At 36.0% G+C, this 21,031-nt stretch overlaps 1 protein-coding gene across 3 annotated transcripts in view; it reads left to right on the forward strand.

Moving 5' to 3' along the window:
* Nucleotides 1-17,985, forward strand: part of LOC145992651 (uncharacterized) — a 37,438-nt gene extending 19,453 nt beyond the window's left edge. For 2 of the 3 annotated variants that reach the window (XM_083129022.1, XM_083129024.1), the window contains 4 exons: nucleotides 6,884-6,986; nucleotides 10,442-10,569; nucleotides 14,061-14,165; nucleotides 17,314-17,985. In XM_083129022.1, coding sequence (XP_082985148.1) covers nucleotides 6,884-6,986; nucleotides 10,442-10,569; nucleotides 14,061-14,165; nucleotides 17,314-17,745 — 768 coding nt within the window. In that variant the 3' untranslated portion in view covers nucleotides 17,746-17,985. The remainder of the gene's footprint in view (nucleotides 1-6,883; nucleotides 6,987-10,441; nucleotides 10,570-14,060; nucleotides 14,166-17,313) is intronic. The other variant, XM_083129023.1, reaches the window with a different exon arrangement.
* The last annotated feature ends 3,046 nt before the right edge of the window (nucleotides 17,986-21,031 follow it).

Genomic DNA, 21,031 nt, shown 5'->3' on the forward strand with positions numbered 1-21,031 from the left:
TGAGTATCAACCATGAGGTGATAATTCATAACCCTCAAATCAAGTAACTAAGCAATAAAATAATTTGTGCAAATATTTAATAAAAAAATATTTTTTGTCTTTGTAGATTAACAAATCTAATTTGTCATACACCTAAAAACCTTAATGCTGTGATATTTATTAAGATGAATTAAAGAAGGTCGCATCATATTGTTGTTGTGAGACTTGAAGTTGGTTTATTGTATGAGATATAGAACATGACAAGCCACAAAACCATGTTTTATTTTAGAAAATATTGAAATTTGAGTAAAGTAACACTTAAAACATACTTATGCTTTTAGCTAGAGTGAGGCTTGACGAATATTAAAGGAATAATAAAAAGTATGATAATTTTCAAAGGTAAATATTCTACTAAAAAAATGTGCCAGATGTGGCTTGTTACATTGTTGCACAAAGCTTTTTAAATTGTTCAACTACAACTACGGTTTCCTGCTGTTTGGTTGTAGCTATGTTTCAACTCCTCAAATGCTTGCAATGAAGACAATCTTGATGTATGCAAAATTAAGAAATTACCATGTTAAAACGTTACATAAACAACTAACCAGCTCTCTGGCATTCCAAAACCTGGAAGTTTACTACCGTGGTAACGTGTATCTCCCATCTCTCTCTATCTTTGGTAAGATAGATCCAATCTTGACATTCCACATCAATTCTTTCAGATTCATCTTAATGTTATCATTCCATGGCCTTCCCACAGGTATCTTACCATCAGGTTACCCAATAATAACCCAGTAAACTTTTGTAATGTTTTCAATGAATGCTACAAGCCGTCCAACCAAAGTTGTCTTGATTTAGATATTCTAATACATATCAGGTGATCAATAGAGGTTGTGGAATTTCACTCTTGTTTTGATCCTTTTGAAAAATGATATGGTTAATCTCACTAACTAACTAACTAACTAACTCTCTAGCCTTCTTAAACCCGAAGGTTCATGGCTGCAGCAACACAGGCCTTCCATCTGTCCCTATCTTGAGCAAGATCTATATACTCTTTTCCATCCCTACCAATTTCCTTTAGGTCCATCTCAACGTTATCCCTCCATCTTCGTCTTGGCCTTCCTACAGGTCTCTTACCATCAGGTTTCCCAACAAGAATCCTGTAAACTCCTCTTTCCTCTCCCATTCGTGCCACATGGCCTGCCCACCTAAGTCTTCTTGATTTAATTATTCTAATAATATCTGGACATGAGTACAAATTATGTAGTTCTAAATTATGTAACCTTCTCCACTCACCTGTCTCCTCATCCCTTTTAGGTCCAAAGATTTTCCTAAGGATCTTATTTTCAAATACTCTCAATTTATGTTCCTCTTTCAATGTAAGGGACCACGTTTCACACCCATATAATACTACAGGCAAAATTACTGTTTTGTATATTTTAACTTTTAGTTTCTTAGATATTAAACGAGAAGACAAAAGTTTATGAAGAGAGAAGTAACATGCATTTCCTGAATGAAGCCTACTTTTTATTTCCTCTTTAATATAATTTTCATTTGTTAATATTACTCCTAAGTATTTGAATTTGGAAACTGGTTCAAACGAGTTGTTATCAATAATTAGATTTTGATTATTACCTAACACTTGGTTTCGGCCTGTAAACATATATTTAGTTTTCTCTTTGTTAACTTCCAAACCTATCTCTTTAGCAGTTTTGAAAAATATTTTAGCATTATTCTTATTTGTATTCACATCATCCCCCAGTAAGTCTACATCATCTGCATATGCTAACAACTGAGTCATACCATTTAATTTTAGTCCTTCTTTAGTTTCTTTTACCTTCCTAACAGCATATTCCAAGGCAAAATTAAAGAGCAATGGAGATAATGAATCTCCTTGTTTTAACCCATCATGAATTATAAATTTGTCAGACATATTATTACCCACACGAATTTTACTTTCTGTTTCACTGGTGCATATTTTTATCATACTAAGAAGCTTCTTAGGTATTCCAAACTCTACTAATATATTATATAATTTATCTCTTTTGACCGAATCATATGCTTTTTTGAAATCAATGAATAGCTGATGGACATTTTGATTATATTCCCACTTTTTTTCAAGTGTCTGTCTGATGTGAAAAATTTGATCTGTAGTTGATCTGTTACAGTTTAAATCCACATTGATAATCACCTATAATTTCATTAGCATATGGGGTTAGTCTTGTTAAAAGAATGTTAGACAATATTTTGTATGTTGTTGAGAGTAGAGAAATTCCACGGTAATTATTGCAGTTCATTTTATCACCTTTTTTAAACACAGGAACAATTATGGATTCTTTCCACTGTTGAGGGATTTCTTCTTTATTCCATATTAAACAAATTAATTTATGAATTTGACATATTAATGAATTTCCACCATATTTAATTAACTCAGCTGGTATTAAATCAATGCCAGGTGCTTTGTTATTCTTTAGCCTTTTAATAGCATCTTTAACTTCAGTCAAGTTAGGTTCTGGAACTAAAGGTTCTGCTGTGTGGACTTCATTCACTTCTGATTTATCTCCTACATGGACATTTAAAAGGTCATTAAAGTAGTTCTTCCATCTATTTAGAATATCGCTTGGGTCATCTAGAAAATCACCGTCTTTATCTTTTATCAAGTTTACTTTAGGTTGCCATCCCTTTCTAAATTCATTTACACCTTTATATAAATCTCTGATATTTTTATTTTTGCTGTTTGTTTCAATTTCGTTAATTTTGCTTTTCAAGTAATCTCTTTTTTACTTCTAAACGTGCGGTTAACTTCCCGCTTTATTCTATTATAATTGCTTAGATTTGTATCATCCGAGGTATTTAACCACCTAAGTCTAGCCTGATTTCTTATTTCTATTAGCTTATGACATTCATTATCAAACCATGGCTTACTTTTTCTCGGTTTATAGTATCCTATACTTTCCTTAGCTGCTGATTCTATTGCATTACGTATGTGCTCCCAATTCTTGTTTACGTCTGTTTCATTTATATTTTCATCATCATTTAAATCTTGCAAAACACCAAATCTATTTGACAGTTTAATTTGGTAATCTTTCTTAATTCTTTCATCAGCAAACTTTCCTGTATCAAATTTTAGAACTTTTAGATTTTGTTGCTTATGATTTATCACTGAGAGTCTTTCTCTTAATTTAGCAATTACTAAATAATTGTCACTGGCACAGTCAGCACCTCTATGTGTACGAACGTCAATTATACTAGTATGCCTTCTCTTATCAATGAGAATATGATCTATCTGATTATGAGTTTTACCATCTGGAGAACACCAGGTATATTTATGGATATCTTTATGTTTAAAAGTGGTACTTTTCACAATTAAATTCTTTGAGGTTGCAAAAGTAATCAATCTTATACCATTATCATTACTTAATTCATGAAGACTTTCTTTACCAATCGTGGGTTTAAATGTCTCTTCTTTGCCAATCTGTGCATTACAGTCACTTAACAGAATTTTCATATCATACTGAGAAAATTTATCAAAGACCTGTTCTAACTCTGTATAAAAATCATCTTTAGTATTATCATCTTTATCTTCCGTTGGTGCATGTATGTTTATTAAAATAATTTTACACCACCTACCCTGTAAAACTGCATATGATATCCTATCATTAATAAATTCTACTGTTTTAAGAGCCGAGATAATTCTATTATTTATGAAAAAGCCTGTTCCAAAATTATGATTTTCAGTACCACCATAGAAAAAAGTATAATTTTTAGTTTTACAATTCCCTTCTCCTGGCCACCTAACTTCCTGGACAGCTACTACATCTAATTTATACTTCCCTATCTCATTAACTGTACACTGAAATGCCCCAGGCCGGTAAAGGCTCAGAACATTCCAGGTGCCTAATTTAATATCCTTATTCCTAATGGTTAATCTCATAGCAGTGAAAGCAAATAGTGTCTTTACAAGAACAACAGCAACGAGTATACTGTTTAAGTTACATTTGTTAAAATCTACAGAAAATTTTCCAGATGAGACGAGGGTCAAAATCAAGGCTTCGCTTTAAAATACAGTGATGTCAGGTGATCAACAATCCTGTCGTTGGGACTTGAACTCCCCCACCCTGCCTTGTATGTAACCATCATTGTTAATGTGTTTAGGCCTCTATAACACGAAGTCGGCGATTTTGGCCCTCATAACTCGAACCTTGGTAAGTCGAAATCCTTGATACCTCGATTTTTTCTTTTCCCCCTCAAGTTCGGATTATCAAGGTTCCACTGTACAATATTCTGAATACTGAGAGAGGAAAGAGGGGGGAGATATGGAGTGTGGGTGTTAGTGAGAGAGAGCGAGGAGTGTGCACATACAAATGTATTAATACAGCAAGAGAGAGAAAAGAAATCCTTCCAGTAAACACACACACACACACACAGAGAAAGACGGAGCATAAGCGCATACATTTGCAAGATAAGAGTGAGTTAAAGTTCATATTTAAGGCTAACATAGACATTTGATTTTGAGAAAGTAGATGTGTGTTGCCGTTAGTTTTAAATCAGTAACCTTTAGACTTACTCTACGTTTTCCTTGCATGACTTGCAACTGGGTTTAACTTATTTTCAGTGATGACATAAAAAGTACATTAATTTATAATAAATATTTGTAACTATAAAACTACGTATGTAATAGAAAATCAAAGATAACTCATTTAGGTTGTAACCATCTTGCAAAACATCCAAATGTCAACCTCACTTCCACACAGTACTCCCCAGTAACTGATTTCTGCAGGCCAACAAGGCTCTGGCATCTGAACCTACGACCGTTATAACCTCTGTAGGACTATGTGTGGGTTGTCCTGTTTTTGTCCTTAGATGTGCTGAGTGCTCCTTTACAGCCTCAGCTTTTTACCCAGGTTGAGATATTTTAGTCCTCAGCCATGGTTTTTATTTTAGTTATGATAAGGAGCTGGGGCCTGTATAATGTGATGGGTGCAAAATAGCCTAAGCGATGACGCAGCCACAATTTTTAATTCAATCAATCGGTCGATAACTCATATACCTACTTGTAAATTGTCAACTTCTTTTTACAAGCAAATTTCCCAGGTTCGATACCTGGTGGAGGCACATTGCACTGTGGTTCGAATCCAGTCCTGATTAGCCTATCTGTGCATAAAGTGGACTTAAAACATAAATTAATTTTGGAAACGTAATTTTGTGTATTAATCTTGAACCAAGTAGCTACATATGGAATTTTCGGGAATGTTGTAGGAGATGGGCTACACGTAAAGGTAACTTTAGTGATAAAATAATTATTTTGTGCTGACAAATCTGATAATATTCAACTTGTCCATTCTTTGAGGTGAGTACTTGGTTAAGGTAATGCAAAACTATTGATGAAAAAGATTTTCTTTCATCTGAGAGTGATTACAAACGAAGTTATATTATAAAAATTGACAAAAGCTCATGCCTTGTTTGCAAGTAGGTAGAATGATAAGATGTAGATTCAGTAGGAAGTCTGATGCGTAGGCTTTATTTCAGTATAGATAACATGAATTGTTATCTCTTAGTTGAGAGAATGAGGAGATAATCTTCTCATGGTGTTAATGAGAATATTTGGCTCTAATAGCTTTTTGATGATAAGCTTTTTACAAGGGGTGAAGCGAAAGAACAATGAAGCTATTCACTATGGTTGGTAAAGTGACTGAAAATTAACTCTTAATTTTGTTACTCGAAAGCTAGGTGGATTGTTTTAAATCAGGTTTATTTATCGCAATTTAAATAAATAATTTGCAGAATAATGTACATATGGATGTTGTAAATATCACAATAACTTTTTGTGAAAGTACATAAATCTTGAATTCATTTAGTGTTGTTTATTAGGTTCTAAGAAAGAAATAGGAAGGAAACAAAATATATGTACTGATGGTGTGAAGGAAATGTAATATGTAAACTATAAACACACTTACATTTCTCCTGATTTAAAATTCAATAATTTGTATAGGCAAAAATAGCAAATATATTGTGTAGAAAAATATACAAAATGCTAATCACGTTAAACTGTAAATAGTGTCGTTACCATTAAACTGCAAATAAACATTGCAGCTGATATTTTGTAAACTGTCATTAAAAAAATTGCCAAAATTCAGCTACAAACACTATAAAAATATTTCAAGGTACAATTATGGAGCACATCCATAATATTTTATTTTCACAAGAAGAAAAGTTACTGACATTATTATAGTTTCATTATCACACTCAACAAACATTTCCATAGTAGGTTCATATATACAGTATCAGAAACAGATGTAAACAATGTATATTTACATATAATTTTTTAATTGCTTTAATCAAGCTGTTCAAATATTTTACAGAGCCGTTTACTAGAAAAAGGCTTTCTATAAAAAAAGCGTAATCTATATGTATGGTACCAAAACAAGCAATTTTTTTAAAAAATCAAGAAATTCGATTTAAATAAAAATGAGGACTAAAAGTGGTAAACGTTGTAAGTGCCGAAAGTGAAAGTTTTGGGAAATCGCATCGTTCCGCACATCAGCCCGTAAGAACTTGCACACTAGTGACCTCTTTACACGCCCTTTGAAATACTTAGAGGGCTTCAAGCCACATTTCACGTTTACCACATTATAAAGCATGGCACATTTCACAGTTTAACTTGGAAAACTGTGTTTGAATTATTGTGGCACTTACAGCGTTTACCAATTTTAGTCTTAAAACCATGATTTTTTATCGAAAGTATCTGAGACACTGCTACTAATTTGAAAAAAATAAATTAGTTACAGTTAACTTAAAATGGTAAGTGTCACTGTGAGTTGCAAGTAACTCGTTACTTTGAAGGAATGGTGACTGTTTATTAACATGTTGCTCATAAAGTTTCAACAATCGCATTTCATTGTTGCAGAGCTTTGTGAAGGAGAAGGAGAACTGGCAGAAGCAGATAAAGATGAGCAATGAGCTACACAACAAGGTGGTCACCCAGCTGAGGAAGGATTCGGAGCACGAAGGTTTGTATGGTATACGTCACTTCTGATAATCATTTTCTTTAATTTAACATGTGCTTTGAACGTGCTATATTAACCGGCAAGATCTGAGAATATCTGGTTTGGTGGGGTGCAAAGTCTCAGTGTTCAGAATTAACAAACAAGAAGAAAGTAGATAAATCTGCTATGTATACATTTTTATTGAGTTCGGGTATCTTGCCATCATGGGAACTCGCAGAGCCTCCAAGTACAAGGTTACGTAATATTCTTATGTAACGCTTTTATGTTTTTCTTGTATCTGCTTTTCATCTTCCTTTCATAGCCTTTTAGAGCTCTTCTCTTTCCCATTTCCTACCTTTTTCTGTATTATTTGTTTTTCTTTCTGTCATTTTTCATTTAGGCCTCCCCAATGGCGCAGTGGTAGCGTCGTCGCCCTGTAATGAAGGGGTCCCGAGTTCGATACTCGGTGGAGGCACACAGTGGTTCGGATCCCACTTTAAACTGTAGTTCCAGTACTGATTAGCCTTACTGTGCATAAAGTGACTTAAAACACCAAATCAATCATTTTTTTCTTCATTTATTCTTTATCTATTTCTCTTCCTCTTTCTGTTCTCTCGCTTTCTCTATCACAATTCTTTTTTTTTCTTGCTTTCTCTTGCTCTTCTTTTTCTCTCTGTTTCAGTAGCTGGTTGCTTTATTTCTTTCTCGTTTCAATTCAGTTTCTTTTGTTTCTCTCACTTAAAACGTTTCTTCCTGATAATGAAACATACACACAGGATCGAAATGACATATTAATTTTATCTGAATTTTCACACATGGTGTTTTGTTTAAAATATTCAATACCAGCTGACCAACCACTTCCTAGGCAAGGGTAGCTCATGCTACTGCTGGGTATATGGAATGCTCGTTCACCTTTGTCTGCATATGATGCAGAGGTGGGTGGCAATAAAGGCATGGGGTGGGGCCTCCTCAAACGAAAACACAGCTACCAGAGCCGCCCCTAGGGCCCTGTGCCAGATAAAAATAATTATTTCTGTGCGGTTTATTACGAGCTTGCTGGTCATTCCAATTAAGAAACTATCTCCTGACTTCATGGATTGTTTTGGCATACTTAAAAATATCCAAAATTACTGAATTATTGGAAATGATTAAAAAATTTCCACTTTTATAGGTAAAAGAATAGTTTGATATTGAACATGACTAGTTTTGTAATTAAATGTAATGAATGTCACACCCCGACACATATCGGAATGAAAATAAACACTAACGTGGGAACTTTTGTTGACCTCCCAGAATTCCTATTTTTAACCGTCAACATGTTCTGTTTATTTACTTTTAGGTAATAATACTAAAAGTTATTATTTGTAACAATGTTTCTATTGTGATTATGTAAGATACCTGGTCTTCAGAACAAAAGTATCTCAAATTGTCATTATATGCTCCGCGTACATTGTAGGCCCCAGGCCCTGCACCCACATATAGCTGGCCCTGACTTTTTATTTGAAAAAGCTTTGTTCTAAACATGTTATTTAAGATACATGAATTTTTAAATGTTGGTATTCAAAAGTGTGACGAATTTTCCATAAATAAATATTCAACGACTGGCATACAATGGATTTTTTGTGGGGTGGAATTGTAAAGATTGATAGTACATAGCTACTATCTAGGGGGGCTGCATACATAATAAGATATTTTGTATTTTTATAACTTTCCACTCTCATAAAATGGCAGTCGGGAGTCATTTTAAGAGGGGTTGCATTGATCACTGCTTTTTCCAGAGTTCTTCTATACTCTTATTTGAAAATGTTGATTCTCTCAAACTTTCAGAGGGGCTATATCCCCATCAGCCACCGCCCCTCTGTGTACACCAGTGTATTCAGCATATAGAATCCCTTCTATAAAGGTTGGCTTGAGACCTCATTGATATCGCAATCAAATGAAACTTTCATTATATGAGGGGTTCCTATTTGATGTAGAATTTTGTGAAACGATCTACGTAACCAGTTAATTGTATTTAATGAAGCAAGAGTCTCTCTTCCGTAGCAAGAAAAATTAGTGGTATATTCCCCCACGAATGGTCTAGTATATATTCATGTAAATTCCACCTCAACATTTTTATAAGGAAGGCCATGTTCCTATCAGTTCAACCAGATGCACCAGGTCATGCTCTTCATGGCCATGGATGAAATTAGGCATGATGGTTCAACCATGTCTGGAAGGTTCGTATTCCAAAATTTAGCTTCCCATGAGAAATAGTTTTGGAGTTATATATAGCCTGTGGGAGAAAATGTGGCCCAAATCTGAGGAATGAGCATTGGAGCCAACTTTAGGACTCAATATCTTTGAAACTATTGATCAAAGTCTGATGGTGTTTAACACCAAACAAGACTGCATGCAAGGAACACGAGCTAGGTATCAAAATACCCACAGATTGTTTACATTAGCAAGTAAAAAATCCAAAATATGCCTTACATGTCAAAATATGCATATTTTGTGTGGCTGATAATGTAACTGTAATCTGCCCAGGAATGTGGCATTAATTTTTGTAGTAATCCTGATGTGGGCTCAAGAAACACACATGATGTTGCTTCCTAATCTATCACCCAATTCATGTTGCATGGCACTGAAAATACAAGAAATTCAAAAATCGGAAAATGGTGGATTTTTTAAATGTAGCACAATAGGGACAGGTGATATCCAAGCCAAGTTGCACACAATACATAATTCAGTCAAATACCAATTTGTTATTGCAAGGCACTAGTGCACAGTTAAATTGTTTTAAAAAGTGACAACAGTACACACACAGGGTGAGTAAAAACCACTGAACACCATTTTATTTCAGAAATGGATTTGAAAATCAAATATCTGGATACTTCAGCAAACAAGGAGTGGGGGCCTACCTTGATAACTGCAACATGGCCACGATATTGAACTCTGCCATATTGGATTCAGGTTTTTCAAAGGGGGAGGGGAGGTCATGATATTTCATAATCAGGCTAGGCTTTTCTCAGAAAATGTTTTCTGCAGTCGGATTTGCTGTGGTGTGGTACATAAGCTATCAATACAAGATGTTTCAACAACTTCCTCCAAAGAACCATGAGATGTGTATATATTTTATGTGTTCAATATGTTGCCCTCGTGCTGCAACCCATCACTACAATTATACTCTTCTGAACAAACTGAAAGATACTTGAACCTTATATTCCTCACAATGATGATGAAACAGAAAGTGGCGGATGACCACCACATGTCACTTCAATCACTTCTTGTAAAGACACCCAAGTGATTATATGGTGACCACATGTCTTTTTAAAATTGTGAAGATGATAAGGTTCAATTTCTTTAAATTTGTCCTGAACTATGTATAATTTGTGGATTGCAAATTTCCTTAAGTTTAATTTGTTTCTAGATATTTCTAGTATTGTGTAGCTCCATATTTTTTTATAATGTCAATTTCTGATGCATGAATATCATTTCAGTTACTGAAACTAAGGCTGAGCTTGCAACTCTGAAAGCAGATGCCGAGAAGAGGCTGAACGACATCAACCAGAAGCTGCATAATTTGGAACAAGAGAAAAGGGACAACATTGACGAACTGGTAGCCACGGTAGTGTTACTTAGAATTATTCTATGCCTCTTGTCTGTTTCTCTAGACTAGTCAGACAGTGTGCATGCTAAAACGAACTCAATGAAATTATTCTTGTCTTATCTGGAATTAGATACCAAGAGCCCTGCTGTCGCATCATGTTTCCCTAACCACCACACCACGTGGTCGGGTTTCATTTCTTTTCAAACACCTAGTGCTGTTTCAATTGCATTTCAATGTTTAGTTATGCTATATTTGGGCCTTGCCGAGCGAAATATTTTGGGAAGGGGAGTTCCTTAGGTTCAATTTGATTGATTGATTTTGTTTATTATACTTCGCTCTTCTGCCACTTCTAGCTAATCGCGAAAATGAGAATGAGTGATGATATGATAAAGTTGGTGAAAAGACACTCACAAGGAACACCCATGCCCTGGCTAGGATTCGAACCAGGGACCCCTGGCATCGTGCTAACTACTCTGCCATGGGAGTTTGTTAGAATCATAATCATCATAAACGATGTGTGTCCTTGTTCGATTTAAAGTGTGATCAGAATCACCGTGCCATGTGTTTCCACTGGGTATCGAACCTGGGACCCCTTGATATTCATATTTTGCGTTGTGCAAATTACTCACTTTTAGCAAATATTAAAATATTTTTATGTATTAATAAAAATATAAAAATGTACAAAAAACTAAATTACGTATGACAAGTGAGTACCATCCATTGAAAAATCCAACGTTTCGGGGGTCTTACCACCCCTTTCTTCAGGCTTTCCTTAGGCACGTATCACTACATTGCCACGTCAAGTTGTATCAAACAAGGAAAAGGGTGTGGGTTGAAGTGGTAAAACATAATTGGATTAAACTTGTCCTCGTCAAAAATAAATTGATCGTATCCCTTACCATGTTACTATACAGAACCCCCACACAAACAAATAAAAACGGTTACAACTATAAAATTCCAATCCCTCACACGGCGTGTGGCCACCAGCAGTTACTTCCTTATAGAATGCAGGAACCTGCCACAGACTATTTCCCTCCCAGTTAGCTTACACTCTCCACTCCATTACGTCATTTCTGGGTCAAAATCCCTTATTTCCTTATTAATAGAAACGTATACGAGTCTGCCAACATTTGTAAGGAAAGAAATAAGAAACTTAACAGAGAAGACTGAAATCTAGATGACATTTGGATTAGTATGTTTAATGGATGGGAAATTGGTAAAAAGAAAACAAAATAGGTTTCCAAGTTACGCCGGTGGTAATTCGCGTGGACCAGGACATAAGGGATTTTAACCCGGAAATGACGTAATGGAGTGGAGAGTGTGAGCTAACTGGGAGGGAAATAGTCTGTGGCAGGTTCCTGCATTCTATAAGGAAGTAACAGCTGGTAGCCCACACGGCCATGTGAAGGATTGGAATTTTATAGTTATAACCGTTTATATTCATTTTTGTGGGGGTTCTTTATAGTAAGATGGTAAGGGATACGATCAATTTGTATTTGGCGAGGACATGTTTTATCCAATTATGTTTTACCACTTCAACCCACACCTTTTTCCTTGTTTGATATAACTTGACGTGGCAATGTGGTGATACGTGCCTAAGGAAAGCCTGAAGAAGGGGGCGGTAAGAGCCCCGAAACGTTGCATTTATCAATGGATGGTACTCACTTGTCATAAGTAATTTAGGTTTTTGTACATTTTTATATTTTTATTAATATATAAAAATATTTTAATATAGAGACTCCTTGATTCCTTATATAATATATAAACACAATATTAATACTATTATTTCAGTACTTTGGCACAACACACACACTCACGCTCACACACATGGAGCTCGAACGTGGTCCAACAGTTACTGCTCTCGCTCCAAATGTAAGTGGTCCGTGCCTGGATCCCCGGCAAAAAGTTTAGTTGTTGGCCAAGCATCGTGAGAACAATACAATGTGCTGACACACGTCACTCAATGAAAGGACATTTGGCAATCATTTCTTCTTCCTGTTCTCTGGTTTCATCTTTTCATAGTCCCTTGTTTCTTACTCCGTCTCTTTCTCTTTTCCACTACCATTTATACTACAGTCACCGGCAAAAAAGAATGGGACTCGTGGATCCTGAATTACTTTCCTATGGCGTTATGAGTGTTACCTAACACTATGGCGATGAGCGAACCTTAATAGTAAATCTTCAATGGAAAGTTCACTCATCGCTGCAGTGTTACGCAACCCAAATAATGCATTACACGGAAATGAAGTATTTCAGGATAATTGTGTTTCATTTTCATTGCCAGTTATTGTACCTATGGGCTGACTCTTTTACTCGTAGGGGCTACAGTCCACCAACCTTGAATCACCCGGTAACAATGCCTCTGCAAAGTACACATTTTATATCGATACCCTCCTTTGTGTAGCTCTTTCAATGTCAATTTCCATTATACAAATTTAAATTAATTTTTAACTACTGCCGAATAGGTGCTTTCTATTTCAAATGTGAATATTGAGACACAATTAGAAATTTGTTAGGTTAAATATAAAGATGATGTTCTTAATTGTACCACTTTGGTTCCACCGAGATTTAACTAATTGTAAAGATGACTGTTGGTGATGATCTGATGTAATTGAAGAGACACTCACAAATAACATCCATAACATTCGAACCTGGAACACCTGGTGCCATAGCGCATAGCTCTAACTACACTCCTGGGTTCGAATCCTGGCCCGGGCATGGATGTTTGTGAGGGTCCATTCATCAATTTCATCATGTCATCACCCATCCCCATCTTCGCAAATTAGCCAAAAGTGGCACAAAAAGCAAAGTAAAATAAGGCAAATCTTCAATCTAACTACTCCACCACAGAGGTTAAATATGTAACACTTTGTGGCTTATTACTTACATCACTATATTTATGTTAATCCAATTATTTTCTGAACAAATTACAGAATTATATTTAAGACCAATTAATAATTTCTCCTATTTTACATTGTTTTTCTGTCAATTATGACTAGACAAAATGACCACAATGAATAATGAGCAAGTTTGAACTCATGAAAGGACAACCAGAGTCAAAGTTCGTTTTTTTAAGTCCACTCGTATGCTCATATAGGCTAACTAATCGGTTACTGGACACATGGCTTAAAGTGGGAACCGAACCATTCCGCAATGTGCCTCCAACAGGGATTGAACCCAGGTTTTGTTGATAATAAACACCAGTGTAACCACTATGCCATTGGAGAAAAATGGTGAAAGGACACTCATCCCATCCGGGGATTTGAACCCGGAACCTTCAGTGGAAAGATCATAAGCCAACAATTGAATGCATTCGATCACATACGTATTTAATAATAATAATACATAGTGTAGCATTATTTTTATATAGAATTATAACGACAATATGTTACAGATAAATTTATATTTATTAAGAATGCATTTAGTTCAGGCATTATTCCATTTATTTAATTATCTCCTTCGTGGTCTGCCAAAAAGTAATGCTCCTGTTTGCAATCCTTTCTCTAAAGTATGAGTCAAAGCTCCAGAAGTGCCAGGACGAGTTGTCTTCCACGAGGATGGAGAACCAGCACATCCGGAAGAGAGCGGATGCTAACATGGCCATCTACAGGAAGGTATGTCGTTTGTCTGGCCACTTATCTATTCTTATTTTAATGCATTTAATTTGACACAGCATTTCATGGAACTGTTAATTTTATGGTGCTCCTGACATGGTGTTTCAAACCGAAGACAATTCTTGGCCTGCTTTGATTACTATCTTTGAGTCCATCTGTGTGATTTGGTTTTATGACTGATGTAATTATGTGATGAAATTGATGAAGGAACACTCACAAATAACACCCATGCTCAGGCCTGGATTTGAACCCGGGACTTCTGGCATCATAGCGAGTAGTAACCACTCTGCCACGGAGGCCAGCTTTGAGTCGTATGCTTTCCTTTGTATTCACTTGTATTTTGGATGGAATTAAGTTGGGCAAAAAGCTCTGATAGTCTTGAACCCGAAGATTTATTGCCATAGCAACATAAGTGTTCCATCCATCACTATTACAGGTAAAGCCAATCCGCTCCTGAACATAATTACCAGTAACAATTATATCAATTGATGCAGTTGTGCATGGTCGAAATTCTGATACGATACATTCCTATCACGTTGAGAGATGTCAAGGGACACAATTGAATGTTAATTTTTGTATACGAATCAAACTTTAATGTATTTTCTTGCATTTATCCATTTTGTTGTACGGGGGTGTCTACCAGTCTGGAAAACCTGAAAAATTCAGGGAAATTATATTTTTCTGTATATGTCGTGGAAATCTCAGGGAAATTTTTTGCGTTTCTGGAAAAAACCAACATTTTTGTAGTAGTGTAGTAAAAGTTAGCTTTTGGATAAAGAAAGAAGAGAGAAGCTAGAAATGTTTAATTTGTTGTAGATAAACTATTCTTCAGTTTGGTATGCTGAATATTACTGGTAGTTACAGCAGAAATTGCATATTACATACTCAAGAAAAATGTGTCATATTTTGAACTATTTTCAAGTAGAAATTTACTATAGGAAGTGGCTAGTAGCATTTACCACTATCTTGTCGCAATATTCTGGTTGTGTTTGGTTGATATTAGGATTAATATGTACATATGCTACTAAATTTTACTATAATTTATACTATCTTTGTTATGATTTTTTACAAAAGAAAAAATTTTATTGACCTTCAGTCAATATGTGGCAAGTAATATCCAACAGCCAATGTCTGTCCACTTTCCCTCCTTGTAATTACTTTTAAGACGTGAGGTGAATATTCTAAAATGTTGGTTAAGTGTGATTCTAGTCTTCAATGACTCAATCATACCGTACACACATGTTTAAATACATGAATTGTCTCAATGACTTGCTCTGGAAAATTTTTGTACATTGCCTGCAAAACCTGGAAAAGTCAAGGAATTTTGTTTTTACAAAATTGTAAATACCTTGTTGCATCATTAATTGGTACTACTGGTATTTTCTCCTATTCTTCCTAATATCATTCTTGTAGAATGCGTAGAAAGATGTAAATGACTGATATTTAATACACTATACAAAATATAACATTATTTCCTGCATTTTTCTTTAAGGATGTACTGGTTTTCTTTTCTTTAAAAATCAAAATGGTTAATTTTGCTTGGAAGAAAGTTATAAAATACTTTATGCATTGTTGTGTCAAGTAATACTATAGTAATCTTGTAATATATAAAAATGGATGTATGTGTGTATGTTTGTTCCGGCATAACTCTTGAATGCCTGGAGCAATTTCAACCAAGCTTGGTACACATATCACTTGCAATCTGGAAAGAAATACTGTGAGGGTAATACACCCCTGGCACCCGTAGGGGTGGGAAGGGGGTGACATGTAAAAATATATCGAAAACGAGCGATGTTAGTGTGGAATACATAATTTTCGGGGTCGCTAAAATGAATAGTGACACTGCGAATACCGTTCAAATTCCTGGCACCCCTAGTGGTGGGAACGGGGTGACATGTAACAATAATCAAAAACAACAGATATTAGTTTTCTGGGTTGCTAAGGTGAATAGTGAGACTATGAATGCCGTTCAACTCCTAGTTCATCACCTATTGGCATGGGGGATGAGAGGGAGTGAAAAATAAAATTTCAAAAATGACCTACATTAGCTTCAAATCCATAGTTTTCGGAGTCTCTAAGCTAATTGGTGACATTCACGATGACATTTGAGAGAGAGAGAGGGATACACTTGCTTTCTCGATCACGATCAACAAGTCACCGGGACAGTCTATTAAGTAATGTGAAGTGGATTTGAGATCGCCATGTTTCTCCCACGGACAACTTTAATAGAAATAAATGCCCGGGCAATGCCAGGCAATCAGCTAGTATTATTTATAAAAACAGATGCTTCAGTGCACATCAGATGTGTTTAAAACCTTATCTTTTCCCACAGATTTTCTGCACTTTTTGCTTTAATTTTGTTTGCTTTTTGTTTACTTTTCTTTGTGCATATTACTGAAGCAGACGTGGATATAGTAAACAGCTATTATTGACCACATTTTTGTGAACTCTTGGATTAGTTCCACTAATAAAATTTAAAGTTTCTAATTCGTCCTTAGTAGCAAAGTCCTCTGGTCTGCATTTTGCAGACTAATGAGGCTCTGGTGATTTGACAGACGGTTAGAATAATCATTGCCTATGTTGTGTGCTGTCGATTTGCATTTGTGATTGTCCTTTCATCAATTTCATTGTATCACTAATCTTCGTGATCTTTGTGATTCGACAATTGTGGCAGAGCACCGGAGTAAAATAAATCAAGTAACAATGTTAATTTGCTTATTACAAGAAAAGAACACTGATTTTGTAAAAAATGAATATAGATTTTTGAAAAAAATGGAAGAAAAGATAATTTTTTGAAATATAGAGGAAAAAACTGAATTGGTCACACAAACAACGTTGTATCCAATAAAAAAAACAAATGCCGCAGAAACAGCAAAACAATCAGTCATGTTTCTTTCTCACATTTTTCCTCAAACAGGAAGTTCCAAGGAGCAGAAAACTCTTCTGTATGTTCATAAACGGTGTCACCTCTATATTCTAGAAGTCAATAGCAAATTTTTCTCCACTTTAATATGTCTGTCGGTGAAACTGTTGGTTATAACATTGTTCGCTCCAATTCTTGAAAAGAAATAGAAATAACAGCAGTTATTGAAAAATAATACCAAAAAAATCAATCCGTAATTACAGTGTATGTTTGATCTTTCAACAGAAGCTTGTTGACATCGAGAGGCAGTACACTTCAGAGCTTCAGAAGCTGAAGAACAGTGTCTACAGCAGCCGCCACTCTTTCCCCTTGCTTCACACCTCCCCTCCATTCCACCGCGAGAAGTATGAAGGGGACTACACTAGCAAGTCCTCCTCCACCACAACCACCGCCACCGCAGCCAGCCGTTCCCTTACTAGCATCACCCAAGAACAAGAGAGCTCTTCTGCTCAAGATGAAGCTGGGGACAGAGCATCCACCAACTCTGACAGCGAGCACCAGCTCAAGGCCACTTCCAGCTCCTCCACCACCAACCTGCAAACCTTGAGCTCCGGTGAAGGTTCCGAGGGCCAACAGCGCCCCCTTCTGCCCCCCAGGGTGATGTTCCCTGTCATCAAGAAGAGGAAACTCTTCACAAGCAGTAGCAGTCTTCTTTAAAACCCCACCTTCAGTGTCTTCTGAATTTTCTGTAGATGGAAATTGTTTTCATGTTAGATTCGTCTATATTGTTCTTTGGTAATTGTTCTCAAGACTTTTCTTTGATGTTTTGTCATATCTGTTTGTGATGTTTCTGTGATTGTAACGTTAAATTCTGCTCTTAAGATTTAACAATTATTTCTGTATTTATCGACACATTGTTGTAAAATCAGATTAAATAAAACAATTTCAATTCCAGCATATTGTGGGACTTAAGAATTCTTTAAGTTTGCTCATTGACAAGTTATATTTTTAGATAGTATGCAATCCTGTATAATTAAATTATGTATTTATACAAGTGAATGGAAGGAGCCTGTTTACTTTTGATGAACTGTCACTATTTTTGCAGTATCTGTATACTATTGTATGATATATCAGTTTAGGTTTTTACCTTTGAAACAGATTTGCAACGAAAGAAAATTTAGTCAAATCTTTTCTACAAAAACCTTAAACTAATATCGAATAAATCTTTCTCACCTCTTTTTTAGTATTTTTTGAAACTTTATCTCTGCTATGAGTTGTTCATCCCCTCGTTTATTAAATTTTTTTCTTTCTTATGGGGGAAGGGCGAAAAACACTCATCAGTGTTAAATGGTATATGTGATTGAAAAATCCCGGGCATATTAATATCTGAATTTGGTGATCTTGTCTTTGTCTAATTTGGGTTTGAGTCGGAACCACCAGGCATGTCTGTCTTGTCTCTCATCTTACCAAAACTCATCCTCATGATAGTAATAATAACCCGTGGAGCAACAGCCCATTGAGGGCCGGGGCCCACCTATCATCTGCCAGGCTCACTTCCACCTGATCCTACTCACTAACCTGAGGTGGGAGACCATCCAACCAGTTACGGTGTGACGTGTGGTCAGAACGACAAACCCCCAGTTGTTATTGTAGGTTTTTATGACCAGGCTGCGCTACTCATTCATAGCTTCTCAATTTCCTCATGATGGTGGGTGGCCACCGGTTCCATAAATAGAGAGAGAATCTCCAGAGAAAAGTTGTTACACTTCCCCAAGGAGACTCGAACCTGAGCACGTCCCTCAGCCGGAGTCAAAAACTTGACGCCTTAGACCGCACGACCATGGCCTCATGATAATGATTAGTTTAAAAGTTAGCATACACACATTACACAACTCAAAATAAATGAACAAAAATGCCTGCACAAAAAAGGAGTGGGGGCTTTGAAGTCAGCCCGCATACATTCCAGGGTGAGCACTTCGTCCTGATATCTTTAAATAAACCAGGATATCAGTTGCTCTGAATTTAATTGATTCCCCTGTCTTTTTATTTCTTTTCGTATTTATTTATTATTTACAATATACAAACAAAACAATAATACATAAAAATAAAGATGATAGAAGCAGTACAAAGTGTAGACCTATTCTGGTGCCCAGAACAGATCTTGTGCGCGAGTTGATTAGTCTTATATTGAGAGTATAATAAATGTGAGTGTCTATAGATTGTTTTTGTAATTACACATCTATTTTGATTTACTGATATTTTAGTTCTTGGTTATACATTTTTTTGATAAATATTCTGGGGTCCATCCAGAATAGCTGTTTAGACTTTATGACAAATGCGGTGTTGTGAGGTGAGTGTATTGTATTTTTCGTGTTTATCCAAAATATTTGTACGTAGTGTGTTCCCATTAATGCATTCTATGCAGTTCTTTATAAATTTCAGATGAAAATATAAAGTTGTGTGATCTGATTATGCTACTGGAGAATAGACTAGCAGAATTGAAAGAGGTGATATATCATTATGTTGTGCAGCATATTGATATGTTGTGTAATATACTGGTAGATTGTTGTTTTCCAGTGTGATGCACAGCATCTATAATGCGTTAGTTCCTGGTATTTAGTTGGTATTGAGTATGCTAATGGTGATAATCGTGGTGCGAATTTCAGAGTCAATATCAGGAGTTGAAGGGCTTGGTGGAACAACATGACAACCTAAATTTTTGGCGAAACTCGTTTCTTGGCCCAAGTAGTGTGTTTCTACCATATCCAATTATTTCAGGTGTTATTCTATTAATGTCTCACCATGAAGACTGTCATGTTGTTGACTAAATTATTTTGCGCTCTCTTTCTTGAGAAGAAAAGAGAAGCAGTCCCTCTGAACACAAGGCATTCTAGAACCAGTTCCTCTAACAGTGTCCTGTTCCCCAGGGCTATGTGTGGGGTGGCTCCATTTTGCTTGAAAACATTACATCCACTACCAAATCAAAATAATAACATACTGCGCCTACCCAGCGTCGAATAACATGGGTACCTGGGGGAAACCCTGGGGGGTAAAGGCGGTCAGGGGCGTGATGCTGATCACATCACCCCCACTCACGACCGGATCAAGAAAGTGTGGGGCGTTACCCCCACACCCCCTATACGCCTTCATGGCGTGGTGCTATGCACAGGGGAACACTTTACCTTTTTTTTTTTTTTACTAACATATATCACCAATTTGTTAAAACACTAAAATCACACACTAACAGCACGATAAAAAAACACTTCGGAGTTCTTCCAAGCTTTGGACTCCTTCACGGAGTCATCTTCAGGGCTGGTCGAGAACAGACTGAGATGACCGCGTCTTATCATTTTATTTCTCATGTGAAATATTTACTCAAAAATTCACGATAACATGCTTGGATGTGTTTACTCATTTAATCTTTTCTTGAATAAAATGCACTTTGTCTTGTATTTTCGTCTTTCCTCTTGTTGACATTGACATTCCGATTTTAATAAGAACTACAGCACCTCCAACTGCACGAAGCAAGTGTAAGACATTTAAAGTCTTGTGTTGTTTCCTTCCTTTTACAGTAGGCCCATTCCCTGGATTGAAAGAGGGGTGTCCGACAAAGGGATGATCCAAAATGCTGTTGGATTGATTGAGTTAGGTTATTTTACGTCGATTTTGTGACATTTTTGCTTAATCGCGACGATGAGGATGAGTGGTGATATGATGAAATTGATAAAGGAACACTCATAAAGAACACCTATGCCCAGCTAGGGATTCAAACCGGAACCCATGGCATCGTAGCATGCTGTGATAACCACTCCATCACGGTGATTGGCGAAACATGATTTACCATACATTTATTTTAGTTGTTTATATGATTTTTCCATTGCATTTTCAGTTGTATAGATAAGAAAATTTTCATTATTGACAAGAGTACTGCTTCTGAAAACAGTAGACAGACAGCTGTTCGTGAACAGCCATGATATTTCTATGTTTAGAAAATAACATGTTT

Source organism: Lepisma saccharinum, chromosome 9 (assembly GCF_977018435.1).
Source record: "Lepisma saccharinum chromosome 9, izLepSacc3.1, whole genome shotgun sequence".
NCBI classification, from domain to species: domain Eukaryota; kingdom Metazoa; phylum Arthropoda; class Insecta; order Zygentoma; family Lepismatidae; genus Lepisma; species Lepisma saccharinum.